A 19,069-nucleotide genomic window follows, 5' to 3' on the forward strand; every position below is an offset into this window, starting at 1 on the left:
TTCTGAACTGCGCTTTACCTCAACAAAAATGCCTTTCTGGCCGATCGAAGCACTTATCGCCACATCAACAACAATTGTAGACTTTACAATTGAAATGGTTGATTTCCATAATTTGGTAGCCTGGATTTTTCAAAAACCTAAGAAGTTTGTAAATTTGATCAATTTTTTCACACCGTTTTTTTTTAAAAAGCCGATAACCTGACCCTCATAGACAATTCAAACATTTTAGTAGTTTTTCATCAACTATTTTTCTGCAATTAACAAATCACTTCTTCTAATTTGGCAATCGATATTATCGTTACAAAAACGAAGACATAAGAGAGAAGAAAATTCAAACATTTATACTGCATAACCAAAACAGTTAAGCAAGATCCCTACGATTAGGCGCGAAGAGAAAAATTTGAATCCTGAAAACAAACTATTTCAACGCAAAAACGTCAATATTTGCGAATTGAAAAAAAAAATCAGAATAAAAATTCTACAACAAAAGAGGTTGAACGATATTGGACACCAGCAGCACAGCGAACAAAAAGGCTCACAAGCATAAAAGAAATAAGGGTTTAACTACGAAAGACCATTCCACGTTGAGCAAACTTCGATTTAAAAAATCAGCCAGCTCTGGATGAAATTTGCTACTTCCCAAGCCTTGCTGACTTTTGTGAGCCCGAAACAAAATCAGATTTTTTGGCGTTTCAATTATGGCTTCTGAACATCAGAACTATTAGCTGTCAACACGGCCAGCTTCATCGTATTATTTAACAACCGGATGGAAATAATCGAACTTACATAACTTTTAATTAAGGACTTGAAAAAACGACTAAGATGATTAGGGCAGGAGCGTAACCACTTAACGCGACAATACTATTTCCCCTTTTCTTTACGAAAAGGTAAGCACAACGTATTTTCCGCCTATCTTGAATGAATGTTGCACGATGCCGACTAAAAAATAGGTAACATTGAGTTTAACCTTGTGGTTAACTCCATATACATGATGACGGATCTTTCACGATTTCTCGTAAAATAAAGCAACTGACCGCTTATGCGGATCGTTCTATTTTCTCGTGCGAAAATTCCTTTTTTTTAACAGAACGAAAGAAAAGGAAAGATAATTTATTTCTCCGAAATCAAATTAAGTCTAACTCAATTATTATCAATTATTATTGTTCCCACTTTCGAAAGTAACGGAATATTTGTGCTCGGGGTGGGTTTTTTTTTCAGACAAATTTCGACTTTTTAACTAGCCATTTTTGACGGATTTTTTAAATATCATTCGAAAGGTATTGTTGTCCTGAGCTCAATTTTGAAAAGATATTTCACCTGTAATCATTTTTTGTAAAGTTACGGGGGTTTAAAGATTGCCATTTGGGCCAATTTGGGACAATTAACGCGCGATATATTTCGCGCTATTAACGCATAATAGAGTTAATCCGTCTTAGAGATCGTTCCAAATTGGTTGAACGAAGCCTATTTGCCATAATTGGTTTGTTACAAGGAGCGAAACCTATCTTTTTCTACTTAATATGGCATGTGGGGGGATGATTTTCATACAAAATTTCAATCTTAGAAATTTTTTTTTTCATTTTGTTTGATTTCATTGAACTTTTTAATGTTATTACTGCTCCATAAACCTTGAAAGGCAGTCGGAACATTCAGGGCTTCACCCTGATACGAGCAGTCTTGTTAAAATTGACAGTGGAGAGAAAACACGAAAGACATATTTCATGCCTATATTGAGAGCACCCAAAGTTTATTGCAACAATCATTTTCAAGCAAACGAGAAATATAAAATTTTACTAATGATAAAAATAAAGAGAAAAAAATGGATCAACCGTACAATCCACCCCAAAGTGAGCAACTGTAGAATTTGCCCCTAGCAACGTATTAAACTTGATATTAATTTCACAATTTTTATGTGGCGTGCATTTGAATGCTGTTAATAACCTAAACTAACTAATCAATTTTCTCTAAATAAAAAACCTATTTTTTTTTTTATAAATTTAAAGTATATTCAAAGTTAATTTCTGAAAAATCCATATTTTCTCCCCCTCAAATCAATTTGTGGAGAAATTGTACGGTTGATCCAAAAAAATCATTTATCGTAGTTGGCTTTTTGCTGTTTCTTAATAATCGCAGTTTCTTACAACCAAAACAGGTTTTTAAAATTTATTTTTGAATTTTGTTTCTCCAAACTCAAAATGAGTCTCTGGTCCCATTTGAAAACTTTGATAATCATGAAAAATCATTAATCTCAAAACGAGTTTCTGGTCACATTTGAAAACTTTGATTGTGATAAAAAATCATAAACTTCGTTATTCCGACTTTCGTATCTAAAGTAACGGATTATTGGTGCTCGGGGTTTTTTTTCAGGCAAATTGCGACTTTCTTTTTAACTCGACATTTTTGATGAATTTTTTTTCATTCAAAAAGTATTGTTGAGCTTAAATTTGAAAGATTTTTCACCTGTGATCATTTTTTGTAATGTTATGGGTGTTTAAAGATAGCCATTTTGGCCAATTTGGGACAAGTAATGAGCTATATATTTCGCGCTATTAACGCGTAAGAGGAGATTTAATCCGTCTTGGAAATTGTTCCAAATTGGGTGAATGAAGCTTTTTTGCCATGATTCATTTATTACTAGGAGTGAAATCTATCACCTTGTACTTTGTATGGAAATTGGGAAGATGATTTCCACAAAAATCTCAAATTCCAAAAAAAAATTACGTTTTGTTTTGTACGTTATTTTTGCTGCATAGACCTTAAAAGGCAGGCAGAACATTCAGGGCTTTGTCCTGATATGAGCAGCGTTTTTTAAAAAGTTTGATTGATTTTCCAAATTTCAGAAAAATCGTGATTTCTCCAAAACCAGAAGGTTTTGAGAGTCCATATTTTGAGTTTAAACCGGAAGATTAATTTTTCAGGTTATTACTCTCCATAGACCTTAAAAGGCAGTCGGAACATCCAGGGCCTTGCCCTAATATGAGCCGTCTTGTTTTCATTTTTCAAATAGTTACGCTTTTGAACATGATCAACGCGAGCGTTTGGTGCAGACTTAATACTCAAATACTCATTGCATTTTATCAATTCTCAACAAAAATCATCAATTATGCCAGTAATTAATATTTAAACTTTTATTTTATCAAAATACCAAAAGCTCGAGAAAATCTAGCGTGTCGGATGCATCATGTCGGCTTCCGAGTAATCGCCTCAGAAGGTAACGAAAAATTCTTTTCAAAAAACGAACCAGAATGCAACCTCCATATGTACTAGGACGAGCGTTTCCAGCAAAAGGACGGAAGAAAAGACTAACAAAAAGCAAAGGGTTCCATTTAGAGCACCTTAGACGTCACGTTTTTGGCTATTTTTGTTTAATTGACTTCTCTCAAGGCGCACAGTGGAAAAAAACATTGCCGCTTTTATTTCCTTTGACAATTTCGCTCCTACGTCTAATATATTTTCCTTTAGTAATCATTTTATCAGCCTTGAGCGTTGTGTCCATATTAATGTCGGAAACAGCACATTCACCATTGAAAATCAGAAAGCAGGCTGAATTACTTGTTGTTCCGACTTTCGATACGAAAGTAATTGTTCCGACTTTCGATACGAAAGTAACGGAATATTTGTGCTCGGGGTGGGGTTTTTTTTTCTTCAGACAAATTTCGACTTTTTAACTAGCCATTTTTGACGGAATTTTTTTATATCATTCGAAAGGTACTGTTGTGTTGAGCTCAAATTTGAAAAGATATTTCACCTGTGATCATTTTTCGTAAAGTTAAAGGGGGTTTAAAGATTGCCATTTTGGCCAATTTGGGACAATTAACGCGCGATATATTTCGCGCTATTAACGCGTAAGCGGAGAGTTAATCCGTCTTAGAAATCGTTCCAAGTTGATTTAACGAAGCTTATTTGCCATAATTGATTTGTTACAAGAAGCGAAATCTATCCTTTTGTACTTTATATGGCGTGTGGGGGGGATGATTTTTATAAAAAATTTCAAATTTTTGAAGAAAAAAAAATTATTTTGTTTTATTACTTTTAATTTTTTAATGATATTACTGCTCCATAAACCTTAATGGGCAGTCGGAGCATTCAGGGCTCCGCCCTAATACGAGCAGTCTTGTTATAACTAGAATTTGATGGCTATACCTAAAACTCTTTCAAAAATTTTTGAACGATATGAAATGTACCAACGATTTAGCCATATGAACTATTATTATATACTAAGTATTTCTGTTTAGCTGTAGAACACAACTTTGAATTTAATCATTTAATATTAATTGTTGGAAAATAGAAAGCAGAATCTGAAACTCACAAACGGACCAAAAATACTCTCAGGGGGTTGCAAATCTTGCCTAATTTGCCAAATTAGCAGCAATCTTCACCACTTCTTCTGCGTTTTTAGTCCGTCTCGATCTCCAATGCACTCTATTCATTCATCTACCAATTCATAAAATGAAAAAACTATTCAAAAAGAACATGTTGTGATCTCAAGTCCCTCCGTTTGAATTTTATCTCAATTCCCTGTTCAACAATATCCACTATGCGCCTTCCAAGCTATTGTTCGGACAGTTCCTATGTTGCCATTAAAGAAAAAACGCAAGTTTTACTTCAAAGCCTTATTTAATTGTCTTCGTGATTACGGTAACAAAAAGGAAAAACTATCAGAAAAAAAACCTCACATTTTACCATCACATTCTTCTGAACTGCGCTTTACCTCAACAAAAATGCCTTTTTGGCCGATCGAAGCACTTATCGCCACATCAACAACAATTGTAGACTTTACAATTGAAATGGTTGATTTCCATAATTTGGTAGCCTGGCTTTTTCAAAAACCTAAGAAGTTTGTAAATTTGATCAATTTTTTCACACCGTTTTTTTTTTAAAAAGCCGATAACCTGACCCTCATAGACAATTCAAACATTTTAGTAGTTTTTCATCAACTATTTTTCTGCAATTAACAAATCACTTTTTCTAATTTGGCAATCAATATTATCGTTACAAAAACGAAGACATAAGAGAGAAGAAAATTCAAACATTTATACTGCATAACCAAAACAGTTAAGCAAGATCCCTACGATTAGGCGCGAAGAGAAAAATTTGAATCCTGAAAACAAACTATTTCAACGCAAAAACGTCAATATTTGCGAATTGAAAAAAAAAATCAGAATAAAAATTCTACAACAAAAGAGGTTGAACGATATTGGACACCAGCAGCACAGCGAACAAAAAGGCTCACAAGCATAAAAGAAATAAGGGTTTAACTACGAAAGACCATTCCACGTTGAGCAAACTTCGATTTAAAAAATCAGCCAGCTCTGGATGAAATTTGCTACTTCCCAAGCCTTGCTGACTTTTGTGAGCCCGAAACAAAATCAGATTTTTTGGCGTTTCAATTATGGCTTCTGAACATCAGAACTATTAGCTGTCAACACGGCCAGCTTCATCGTATTATTTAACAACCGGATGGAAATAATCGAACTTACATAACTTTTAATTAAGGACTTGAAAAAACGACTAAGATGATTAGGGCAGGAGCGTAACCACTTAACGCGACAATACTATTTCCCCTTTTCTTTACGAAAAGGTAAGCACAACGTATTTTCCGCCTATCTTGAATGAATGTTGCATGATGGCGACTAAAAAATAGGTAACATTGAGTTTAACCTTGTGGTTAACTCCATATACATGATGACGGATCTTTCACGATTTCTCGTAAAATAAAGCAACTGACCGCTTATGCGGATCGTTCTATTTTCTCGTGCGAAAATTCCTTTTTTTTAACAGAACGAAAGAAAAGGAAAGATAATTTATTTCTCCGAAATCAAATTAAGTCTAACTCAATTATTATCAATTATTATTGTTCCGACTTTCGAAAGTAACGGAATATTTGTGCTCGGGGTGGGTTTTTTTTTCAGACAAATTTCGACTTTTTAACTAGCCATTTTTGACGGATTTTTTAAATATCATTCGAAAGGTATTGTTGTCCTGAGCTCAATTTTGAAAAGATATTTCACCTGTAATCATTTTTTGTAAAGTTACGGGGGTTTAAAGATTGCCATTTGGGCCAATTTGGGACAATTAACGCGCGATATATTTCGCGCTATTAACGCATAATAGAGTTAATCCGTCTTAGAGATCGTTCCAAATTGGTTGAACGAAGCCTATTTGCCATAATTGGTTTGTTACAAGGAGCGAAACCTATCTTTTTCTACTTAATATGGCATGTGGGGGGATGATTTTCATACAAAATTTCAATCTTTAGAAATTTTTTTTTTTTCATTTTGTTTGATTTCATTGAACTTTTTAATGTTATTACTGCTCCATAAACCTTGAAAGGCAGTCGGAACATTCAGGGCTTCACCCTGATACGAGCAGTCTTGTTAAAATTGACAGTGGAGAGAAAACACGAAAGACATATTTCATGCCTATATTGAGAGCACCCAAAGTTTATTGCAACAATCATTTTCAAGCAAACGAGAAATATAAAATTTTACTAATGATAAAAATAAAGAGAAAAAAATGGATCAACCGTACAATCCACCCCAAAGTGAGCAACTGTAGAATTTGCCCCTAGCAACGTATTAAACTTGATATTAATTTCACAATTTTTATGTGGCGTGCATTTGAATGCTGTTAATAACCTAAACTAACTAATCAATTTTCTCTAAATAAAAAACCTATTTTTTTTTTATAAATTTAAAGTATATTCAAAGTTAATTTCTGAAAAATACATATTTTCTCCCCCTCAAATCAATTTGTGGAAAAATTGTACGGTTGATCCAAAAAAATCATTTATCGTAGTTGGCTTTTTGCTGTTTCTTAATAATCGCAGTTTCTTACAACCAAAACAGGTTTTTAAAATTTATTTTTGAATTTTGTTTCTCCAAACTCAAAATGAGTCTCTGGTCCCATTTGAAAACTTTGATAATCATGAAAAATCATTAATCTCAAAACGAGTTTCTGGTCACATTTGAAAACTTTGATTGTGATAAAAAATCATAAACTTCGTTATTCCGACTTTCGTATCTAAAGTAACGGATTATTGGTGCTCGGGGTTTTTTTCAGGCAAATTGCGACTTTCTTTTTAACTCGACATTTTTGATGAATTTTTTTTCATTCAAAAAGTATTGTTGAGCTTAAATTTGAAAGATTTTTCACCTGTGATCATTTTTTGTAATGTTATGGGTGTTTAAAGATAGCCATTTTGGCCAATTTGGGACAAGTAATGAGCTATATATTTCGCGCTATTAACGCGTAAGAGGAGATTTAATCCGTCTTGGAAATTGTTCCAAATTGGGTGAATGAAGCTTTTTTGCCATGATTCATTTATTACTAGGAGTGAAATCTATCACCTTGTACTTTGTATGGAAATTGGGAAGATGATTTCCACAAAAATCTCAAATTCCAAAAAAAAATTACGTTTTGTTTTGTACGTTATTTTTGCTGCATAGACCTTAAAAGGCAGGCAGAACATTCAGGGCTTTTCCAAATTTCAGAAAAATCGTGATTTCTCCAAAACCAGAAGGTTTTGAGAGTCCATATTTTGAGTTTAAACCGGAAGATTAATTTTTCAGGTTATTACTCTCCATAGACCTTAAAAGGCAGTCGGAACATCCAGGGCCTCGCCCTAATATGAGCCGTCTTGTTTTCATTCTCAAATAGTTACGCTTTTGAACATGATCAACGCGAGCGTTTGGTGCAGACTTAATACTCAAATACTCATTGCATTTTATCAATTCTCAATAAAAATCATCAATTATGCCAGTAATTAATATTTAAACTTTTATTTTATCAAAATACCAAAAGCTCGAGAAAATCTAGCGTGTCGGATGCATCATGTCGGCTTCCGAGTAATCGCCTCAGAAGGTAACGAAAAATTCTTTTCAAAAAACGAACCAGAATGCAACCTCCATATGTACTAGGACGAGCGTTTCCAGCAAAAGGACGGAAGAAAAGACTAACAAAAAGCAAAGGGTTCCATTTAGAGCACCTTAGACGTCACGTTTTTGGCTATTTTTGTTTAATTGACTTCTCTCAAGGCGCACAGTGGAAAAAAACATTGCCGCTTTTATTTCCTTTGACAATTTCGCTCCTACGTCTAATATATTTTCCTTTAGTAATCATTTTATCAGCCTTGAGCGTTGTGTCCATATTAATGTCGGAAACAGCACATTCACCATTGAAAATCAGAAAGCAGGCTGAATTACTTGTTGTTCCGACTTTCGATACGAAAGTAATTGTTCCGACTTTCGATACGAAAGTAACTGAATATTTGTGCTCGGGGTGGGTTTTTTTTTCTTCAGACAAATTTCGACTTTTTAACTAGCCATTTTTGACGGAATTTTTTTATATCATTCGAAAGGTACTGTTGTGTTGAGCTCAAATTTGAAAAGATATTTCACCTGTGGTCATTTTTCGTAAAGTTATGGGGGTTTAAAGATTGCCATTTTGGCCAATTTGGGACAATTAACGCGCGATATATTTCGCGCTATTAACGCGTAAGCGGAGAGTTAATCCGTCTTAGAAATCGTTCCAAGTTGATTTAACGAAGCTTATTTGCCATAATTGATTTGTTACAAGAAGCGAAATCTATCCTTTTGTACTTTATATGGCGTGTGGGGGGATGATTTTTATAAAAAATTTCAAATTTTTGAAAAAAAAAATTATTTTGTTTTATTACTTTTAATTTTTTAATGATATTACTGCTCCATAAACCTTAATGGGCAGTCGGAGCATTCAGGGCTCCGCCCTAATACGAGCAGTCTTGTTATAACTAGAATTTGATGGCTATACCTAAAACTCTTTCAAAAATTTTTGAACGATATGAAATGCACCAACGATTTAGCCATATGAACTATTATTATATACTAAGTATTTCTGTTTAGCTGTAGAACACAACTTTGAATTTAATCATTTAATATTAGTTGTTGGAAAATAGAAAGTAGAATCTGAAACTCACAAACGGACCAAAAATACTCTCAGGGGGTTGCAAATTTTGCCTCTAAATTTGGCTGCTAAATTACTATCTCTGTAGTGAGGCTCTGTCAGCGTTCTCTATGGAGTTGCGAGTTTTGCCTCCTAATATGACTGCTCAAAACCTTGCATTTTTCCAGATACGGCGATTTTTGTGATCGATTTTTTCACATTTTCAGAAAAATTAATTTACAAAATAATTCACTAAAGTGAAATTCTCAACCCTGTAGTTGTGTGCTGTCAGAGTGCTTTCAAAGATTGCGAATATTGCCATCAAATAAGACTGCTCAGTAGTTTCTTAGTAGTTTTCGAGATGTGAAATTTTTTCTGGTTTTCAAAAAAGAATACCTCATACCCGGGAAGAAAAGCCCGGGACGGAATATCTCCGCTACGACAACCATCCGCCAAGGGAGTCCCCGAGACCTGTCGGGTTTTTGGGAAGGGGACAGACCAGCAAGCCGGCAACTCTGTCCCGTCAACTTGTTGTGATCATGCTGATCATGACCGGCATTGAGCCAAAACCGGGGCCCAACTGTGGAAGATGCACCAAGCCGTACGGACGACAACAGCGGGTGTGGTGCCACAACTGGGACTGTTGCTGGATCCACCTGAAGTGCAGCGGATTGAAGAAGTCAGCGGAGTGGAACAGAAATTTCTACTGCGCAAAGTGCGTCGAGACGGCAGCGCAGACCGCAAAACTTTCCCCGATCCAGCCAACCCGGGCAATCCCCACGAAAACTGATCCCCCTGACACAAAGAAGGACAAATACCAAGGCGACTCGATGAAGCTGTTTCTCCAATTGAACTGCAACGGGCTGAGAACTAGGCACGTTGAGCTTGCCCACAGGGTCCACGCTAACAAGCCCCTTGTTGTCCTCCTCCAAGAGACCCACCTCATGGAGAATTAAGAGCACAAGCCTCCATCGGGCTATGTCATCGCGGCCAGGAAAGATGAGATCTTCTACGTCAGCAAAGGAAGAGGAGGTGTCCTCACCCTTGTCCGAGAAGACGTTGACTACAGCAGAATCGAAACTGGAACCAACAAACGGACCGATGCAGTCATGATCACTCTCCGAGGCAAGAAGGAAACCACCATCAGTAACGTCTACATCCCTCCCACGAGCAGTAGAGCCGAAGAGGACTGGACGCAGCAGCTGAACAGTCTGCCCACCGGTCGCAGATGCATCATCGCTGGCGACCTAAACGCACACGGAGACTGGGACGAGTTCCAAGATGCTGACGAAAGAGGTAGTAAGATCGAAGACTGGATGATGGGGAAAAGTCTTCAAACGGCCAACGATACCAAGAAACATACGCGGTCCAATCCGGCGACAGGAGGACTGTCGAGCCCTGACGTCCCTATCGCTTCTGAAGACGTTGTGGAGATTATCAGAGAGAACTGGACCACCATCGATGATCTTGGGTCGGACCACCTCCCGATCCTCTTTACCGTCGACGGCGACAAGGTGACCAGGAGAGGGAAGCCACCACTGAAGTAAAGCTACAAAAAGGCTGACTGGAGCGGATTCAGGAGCAAGGTGACGGAGACCGGGGACGCCCCTTGCGGGTCCCTGGAACAACAGAACCGCTCCCTGACCAACACCATCATTGAAGCTGCCAAAAAGCACATCCCCAGAGGCGGCAATAACAAACCCTGGAAGCCGGGAATGCGACGAAGCAAAGCGGAGATGTAACAGGACCAGAAGGAAAGTGGACAGAACCGGCAATAAGGAAGATGTGGACGAACTCCAACAGGCAAGGAGAGACAAGAAAAGGGTAATCGAGTTGGAGAAGAAAAAGTACTGGAATGACAAGTGCCCGAGAATGAACGTCGACACCGACCTCTTTCAGACCCTCAAGAGCTTCAGAGGAGAGGGCCCCTCCGTCCGTGATCCCGCCGCCCTCACCAGAACAGACGAGAACGGGACCAGACTCAAAGACGCGGTGACCGACAAACAGAAGGCAGACCTCTTCTGCCAGCTGTACGCAGGGATCTCTAGAGTTGACAGGACCAGCGAAGACAATCCGGTCAACAGAGAAGCTGCGAAGGCTCTGATGAGCGACTGTAACTGCAACAAGGAAGGAGCCTGCAGCGTCTTCACGCTACGGCAGGTTAAACTGGCCATCAAGAACCTGAAGAAACGCAAAAGCCTCGGCCCCGACGGCATGAGCAACGAAATGCTGAAGCAGCTCCCCGACCCGGCGCTCAAGGCTCTCCTAGCCCTCTTCAACAGGTCCTGGCAAAAAGGAAAAACGCCGTCAGCCTGGCGCGTGGCGACCATCATCCCTATATACATCCCGTCTAGGCAGGCTTCAGGAAAGGCCGCAGCACCGAGCAACAGCTCGTCCGGATCACTCAAGACATCTTTGACGGCCTTGAAGATCAGGCCCCCAGAAGATCGTTAGTGGTGCTCCTCGACTACTCGAACGCCTACGACAGAGTGTGGAAGAATGCCATGAAAAAAAGCTGACAGACCTCGGTGTCCCCGAGTGCGTGATACGGTGGATTAAAGGGTTCCTGACCGACAAGGAGAGCGCGCGTGAACTAGAAGAACACCCTCAGCCGCCTCCGTGTGTTCAGAGAAGGCCTACCCAGGGCTCTGTGCCCGCCCCGATCCTCTGGCTGTGTTACTGCAACGACCTCAACTTTCTCGTCCAAGGGGCCGCCCCCAGCACCGAAGTTAGCCTCTTCGCGGACGACATTACTGCTGCTGTCGTTACTGACAGGTCCCTCGAGCTCGCTGCTACCAGAGTTCAACCTGCTCTTGATGTTATTGAGCACTGATGCGCCTACTGGAAAGTCAGCCTCAGCAAGGATAAGTGCTGCTATACCACCTTCACGCTCGACCTGAAGGAGAACAACAAGAAGAAGCAAGTGGACCTCAGACTCGGCGAACAACGGCTGAATTACGAAGCCAACCCCGTCTTCCTTGGCCTGACACTGGACTGTCAACTCACCTTCTCTGCCCATGCCAAAGAGGTCAAACGGAGAATGGTTGCTAGAAGAAGAGCCATTGCTGGTCGCTCCACCGGAACCTCCCAGAACAACCTCCGCTCCGCTTACATCGCCACCACCAGAGCCGTCGCCGACTACGCCTCAGGAGTCTGGCTTAGCAAGGCCCAGCCCTCGACACGGGACGCCATTGAGGCACAGCAGAACAAGTGTGCCAGAGTCATCACTGGCTGCCTCGGAGTCAAGAGAGTCCCGGCCCTGCTCGCCTGCGCTGACCTTCCGCCGACGAAACGCGTCAGCCAGGAGAGAGCTGCCTGCCTCCGCGAACGTATGCTGCGACTGCCCCATGATACCCCCGCCTGGCGCACCGCCAACAGTTCGACGAGACCTCGTCTGAAGAGCAGAACCCACGAGTACTGGCGCAGAGGCAACGAGGATACTACCGACGCGCACGGACAGTTCCGTGGCTGTTGGAGGCGAATAGCAAAAGAGTTCGATAGCGTCAGCAAACTCGACAAGTTACCCGAGAACCGAACCAACACAGCATCGCCCCCTGAAACACAACCAACAACGACATCCACTTCAGATCCGACCTCGCTGAGATGAAGCTAAAGAGCAGAGCAAAAGACGGAAGAAGGAAAGCAAAAAACGTCCTGCTGGATAAGATCAGAAAAGAAGAACCGTTCTACATCGAATTCTGGCCAGACGGGTCGGCCACAGGAGGTACCACAGATGGAGGAGGCGCAGCCGTCGTCATGACGCGAGGCTGGAGCACCATTCTGAGGACCCCCGCAGGACGTCTCTGCGCGTCGTACCAAGCAGAAATTAAAGCCATCCGCATGGCCCTTGAGTACGTCAGCACACTCGATGAAGATCACGGCAACACGGTGACGATAATGACCGACTCCAAATAATCAATGGAGAAACTCGCCACGGGACCAGAAAACCAAGACTCTGACTGCGGCATCAAGATCTGGAAAGCCTTTAACAAGATCAAACACACCACCTTTTTTTGGGTCCCCTCTCACTGCGGAGTGGCCGGTAACAAAAGAGCCGACCGGGCGGCCAACGAAGCAGCTAACCTCCCACAACAGAACAGACCTGTCAGCCTGGATACCGCAAAGGCAGCGATTGGAAGGGAGAGGAGAAGGAAAGACAAAGCCTTCTACGGCGAACATGAAACAACAAGATAAATGGCGAAGGAAAACCACGGTAGAAACAGAAGGGAAGAAATTACCACCAACCAGTTCAGGACGGGGCAGTCATCACTCTGTAAGGCCACCCTCGCTCAGATAGGTGCAGCCGACTCCCCATATTGCCCTGACTGCGGCCAAGAAGATACCGTCCACCATGTGTTGCATGAATGCCAATGAGGAGAAGAAATCAGACGACGACTTGGAGGATCTGACGACGCCCACTTCATCAAACACTCGGGCGACCTCCAGCGGCTCCTACGGCGGATGGGGCGAACGTATGTTGACACCGATGCGTCAGTAAACGCGTCGTAAGAAGAAGAAGAACTTGCAAATCTTGCGTTTAAATGCGATTGCTCAATTGCGTTTAGCTTTCCAGATGTGACCTTTCTTAGTTCATTTTAAAAATTTTTGAAGAACTTATATAAAACTTCGCAAAATTTTATGATCCTCTAAAATTTGCATTAAAAATTTAAATAAAGAACTTTGCAAAAATTGTAATTACGAACCCTGTAGTTGGGCGCTGTCTGCAGATCTTATTTCCAATATATGCGGTTTATTATGAGTACCGGAGGTGCGTTACACACTAGTACCTCTTTAACTGAGTGGAAGGGAAATGGGCTTTTTCAGATGTGCTTCTCAGTTTGGCTGGCTCTACAATGGTTTCACCTCTTTCCAAAACGCACCTCTGGAAGTTGACTTGTTCACAACGACTGACAATGAACATGGGTAAGTATTAGACGATCATCTATATTAAATAATCCCCAATTCTAGGACGCCTAAGTCGAATATTTATTTTACGAAAAGGTTCTCAGTACATTTTGAAAAATTGGATTGCACATTTAAGACTTCTTTAATTTTTCCATTGATTTGAAAAGAACCTGTTTGCCTGTAATAACTTCTGTATTCCAGCGATTCTTTCTTGTTTGGCTGGAAGCTGTTGCTAATTTTGGCGATTCTCGGACTCACAGTGGCCAGCATTGTGAAGATTCTGGCTCAGTCGAAGAAACCGCAAGACTCGCTGGACAAAATTGTGTACCAGATTGACAACAGCTGCAAGAACTACTACTGGTAAGCAGTTGCATATACCAGAATAAAGCCTAAAATAGCGATTAGTGAAGTAATAAAAGAAATGAATTAAATGGTAACTCAATTTAATCGATTTTTTTTTCTGCGCCAACATCATCTGATTCTGGCGTTACCCTCTCGAAACAAAATTAAGTACAAATTTCTAATCACTGCTTTACTACGTTGCTGCAATTTTCGAGTTGTTCCATCTTTCGAAGAATGTGAGGAGTTTCTTTGAATGGGGTTGTTAGTTTTTTTTACACAAACTATTGATTGAAAATGGTAGAGAGGGGATGGATTCTGAAATCTTTGTGTTTAGAAGCGGAAGTGCTACGCATCATCCTGTAGGCGCTTTGATCCGCCTTACATTGCTCGTTGGCTTTTTAAAAAATGTATCTAAAATTCTGAAATCGTAACTTGAATTATTATAGGCACATAAAATTGTTCGGAACCAAAATTAGGCTATTGGTCTTATTATTCCCGACTGAATTTTCAACTCTTCTCATTAGCATCATTCTCATAGTCATTAAAATTATCTTGCACAGACATTATTCTCGTAGAGCAATCGAATGCAAAACTTATCCCTCTGCCTAAAGCAGCGTGAAAAGTTGATTTTCAAGCCTGATCCTAAATTCCTTTGAAATTCATTGAGGAAGGTGCCTGGCATCAGTTTGGTCGGGGGTAAAAAATTGACAAAAAGGCCCTCGCCTCAGTTTTGCGCCAGGGCTCGGGGGGGGGGGGGGGGGTCTTAAATAAAGCAATATTGTGTATTTTTAAATTAAAAATGAGTTCTGGTTCCGATTATTTGAAATATGGGGAGAAACTTTGTATTCGGGTGTTTTAGTTTTTTCTTAGTTTTTTTTCCACCCAAAATCAGCTAGCATTTTGTTTTCCACGCAAAATCAGCTACCCGCTTATTTATACTTAATTTTAATTTTACTCGAGTAAAGTTAGATTTTGGAGATTTTCAATGCCATTTTGGGAATCAAAAATTCAAAAAAGTTCTGCAAAAAAATTGAATTTTTAGAAATTTTTTTATGATTTCTTTTATTTTTCTAGTCATTTGCTTTGAAATCTGTTGTCCTGTTTGCCTTTTTTACTATGACTGTTGAATGTTTCTAAATGAAAACTTTACGTCAGTTCCTTTTATCACACCACTCAGAAAAAACTACACAAATTTGAAAAAATTCTTGTAGTTTTTTTAAAATCTATGGTCCGAAGATTCACAGTAACCGCTATAGTTGCACAGTAACTGGCTGTTCTTGTTATTTGATATGCCTTTTTGATTTTCGTTGCAGGTTTAGCTGGTCCAATGCTCTTTCTTAAGTAACTGAAAGGATGAGTTGTATAATAAGTCAGGAAAATTTAGTTTCTTTTTTGACCAGAAATTCAGCGCAGGGCAGCGCGAGAAAGGGTAAGGCATGGTAGGGAGTGTGAGGCAGAGCAGGAAGAGGAGGTGCAAGGCAGGGCAGGGTGAGAAGTTGTCAAGGCAGGGCAGGTCGAGGAGGGGCAGGGTAGAGCAGCGCAAGACAAGGCAGTGCAGGCCAAGGGTAGCGCAAGACAAGGCAGTGCAGGGCAAGGGTAGCCTAAGACAAGGTAGATCAGGGCAAGGGCAGCGCAAGACAAGGCAGTGCGGAGTGGCACGGTAGGGTAGGGCAGCGCAGAGCCGGCCGAGGAGGGGCAGAGCTTGGATAGGGCAGGGCGAGGAAGCGCAAGGCAGAGCAGGGATTGCTAGGTAGGATAGAACGAGGATAGGGCAGGGCGAGGCAGCGTAAGGCAAGATAAGGGTGCACATGGAAAAAGGAGCACGGCAGGGAAGGGAAGCCGAAGATGGGGCGAGGAGGGGCAAGGCCTGGGTAGAGTAAACAGGGGCAAGGCCTGGGTAGCGTGAAGAGGTGCAAGAAAGGGCAGCGCAAGGCAGGTCAGGGTTAGCCGGACAGGTCAGGGCGAGGAGGTACGAGGCAGGGAAGGGCGAGGCAGGACAGGGCGAGGCGGTGCAAGGTAGAGTAGTGTAGCGCAAGAAAGGGCATCTATCTATCTGGCGATCTTTTATCCTTTCATCTTTTCAACCAACAATATATCAAGCCATGTATCCAACTTTCTATCCAGTCTGCCATCTTTACAACCAGCTTTCATTCGTTTTTCAAGCCATCCATCCATACATCTAGTCATCTATCTTCTGTTCATCTAGCCAACCAGCAATATATCCAACCATACATCTTATCATCCATCGCGCAACCAGTTTTACGGTTTGTTTCCAAGCATTTTTCCAGTCATCACTCCCGCTAGCTATCTATCTATAAAGCCATCCATCTATCTAGCCTGTTTTTTTTATGCCAACACTCATTCAAGCCCTCCGTCCAGCTAACCACCGTCCATCGGCCCAACCAGCCTACTTTCAAGCGATCTATCCATTCCTCTAGCAATATATCTTGCCAGTCGGCCATATAGTCACCCAACAAAGCATACATTACACCACCCATCTATCTAGCCACGTATCCATCTAGCCATCCATCGTCCATCCCTCCCCTATCTATCAAATCATCCATCTATTCAGGTACCCAGACACCCATTCATGCAGCCATCGACCCATCCATTCATCGAGCCATCCATCCATCAAACCATTCGTTCGTCCAGCTGTCTATCCAAGCATTTATCCATTAAACTATCCATCCATTTGGACATCCAACCAGTCGTCCACCAAAACATCATCCCTTTAACAGTTCTTCCAATTATCATTTGATCTGTTCAACCATCCATTCTTACACACAGCCGTTTATCCAGCCATCTGCCCTTCCATCAAGCCATCTATCTATCTAGCCATACATCATCCGTTCATTCATTCAGCCAGAAATTCATCCAGCCTTCCATCGCCCGTCAATACAACCGGCCTGCTTTCTATGCATCTATCTATCGCCAGCCATTCATCATTCCAGCCAGCCATGCATCCATCTATCCTTCCTTTTTTTTTACACCAAGGCATTATTATCTATATACGCAACCAGCAATCCATCAAGCGATCCAGCCATCCATCTACTCAGTTATCCATCGATCCCACCAGCTATCCGTCTGTATCTGTCTCCTCAGCAATCCAACCAACCATCAATCGATGGAACCACCAAATCAGCCAAATATCCATCCATTTTCCGTCCAGCCATCCATCTTTTAATCCAGCCATTGATATAGCCATCCCTCTATCTAGCCATTGATCCATCCATTCATCCAGCCAGCCATCCATTCTTCCAAGTGCCTATCCACCCGGTCCTACCTCAATCAATACAGCCATACGTCGATACATTAGCCTTCCATCCGTTCATTCATCCAACAACAAGCCATCCGATCAGCCATTTTTTTCCGTTTAGCATTAATGCTGTTGTTTTCAGGAATGTTTTAGCTGCAGATGGGCGCTAGTATGTATGAAATCGATAATGTACAGTTCTAGTTTTTGTGTCCCACTCAAAATCAGGTACCATATTTAATCACCAGATTATTAAATTTTGCTGTGAAAAGGTCACTAATAGACTAGCGTAACTGAAAGAGCTCTATGATATTTTGATGCTCAAAATTTGACACGCCTTATTTACGCGTGGCGAAGTATCCCGCACCACAAAATTTTTTCAAATTTAAGTGAGACAGGCTAATTGGTCTTATTAATTCCACTCACGGTTCTTAATAGTCAGCTTAAATTTCGTAGTTAGTTAGTATTTCTATACCTAAAAACTTTTCGATACCAGTTTTTGGACAGTCGGAACGTTCAGGGCGTGGCAATAGCTTATTGTTCCGACTTTTGAAGAAAAAGGAATTTGTATGCTCTATGTGGTTTTTTATTGAGTCTGTTTGCACCGATCGATATATTATTTTTCAACAAAATTTTTTTCCCCATTGAACATATCGACTTCAAAAGTTTTCACCTCAGATTATGTTTGTAAATTTCTGGGGGTTTGAAAATTGCCAAATTTGTCATGTTCTGGATGAAATTATGCGCGCTTTCAAGAGTTTATTCTTAATGCTGAGAGCGTAACGCGAATTATTTATGCGTGACGAATTATCCCACTCAACAAAATTGTTCCAAATTGAATTGAGGCTCGCTAATTGGTCGTATTAATTTGGTACGACTCAGAATTTTACACTTAGATATTTTTCAAAATGTATAGGTTTTCAATATTTTTTTTCCACAAAAACTGTACAATATAAATTAAGGGACAGTCGGAACATATAAGGTTTTGCCCTGATATACAAACAGTCTTATTAATACTTAATTTTAGCTTTACTAGAGTAACTTTAGTTTTTGGAGTTTTATTGACGCCATTTTGAGAATTAAAACTCCAAAACTTCCTGCAAAAAAAAACTTTATGATTTTGTTTTGATTTGCTGGTCATTTTTCTTCAACAACTGTTTTCCAGTTTGCTTGTTTTACTATGATGTTCGAATATATCTAAGTTGTAGATTTTTGAATGTGTTTTAACTATGGTCGGAACATTCTGTGATAACTGCACAGTAACCGGCTATTCTTGTTTCCTTTACGTGTGGTTGAGTGATGGAAGTTGTGGTGTGTACTAGCTATGCTCTGTCGGTGGAAACTGGCAACATGATGCTAACTGGGACTAGGAACAGGGTGTTTTGCATCCTGCACGGGGAGAAGAGGAGTTCGGAGACCAAGGAGCTGTTCTCGGAAGACGAGGAGAGTGAGGCCGACTGCTTCGCCTCAGCATCCATCACCACTTTTCTAATAAGGTAAACAAATCATGTAGCGTCATAAGTGTGTTGCCACAACCAAGTTTTTGTAGATATTGATTTCCGTTAAGTTTCTGTCAAAATCATTCATCTCCACGAGGGCAATAATCAGCATACGAGCTGTTATTATCGCTATTAGCATACGAATTGT

General features: G+C 40.5%; 1 protein-coding gene across 1 annotated transcript in view; it reads left to right on the top strand.

Annotated features, from left to right (window-relative positions):
- The window catches only part of LOC134843761 (uncharacterized), a 103,025-nt gene that overhangs the window by 38,245 nt on the left and 45,711 nt on the right, over positions 1 to 19,069 (top strand). The window contains exons 16-18 of the mRNA XM_063860024.1: positions 13,747 to 13,845; positions 14,029 to 14,187; positions 18,745 to 18,918. Of these exons, the coding sequence (XP_063716094.1) occupies positions 13,747 to 13,845; positions 14,029 to 14,187; positions 18,745 to 18,918 (432 nt within the window). The remainder of the gene's footprint in view (positions 1 to 13,746; positions 13,846 to 14,028; positions 14,188 to 18,744; positions 18,919 to 19,069) is intronic.

Source organism: Symsagittifera roscoffensis, chromosome 4 (assembly GCF_963678635.1).
Source record: "Symsagittifera roscoffensis chromosome 4, txSymRosc1.1, whole genome shotgun sequence".
Classification (NCBI taxonomy): Eukaryota; Metazoa; Xenacoelomorpha; order Acoela; family Convolutidae; genus Symsagittifera; species Symsagittifera roscoffensis.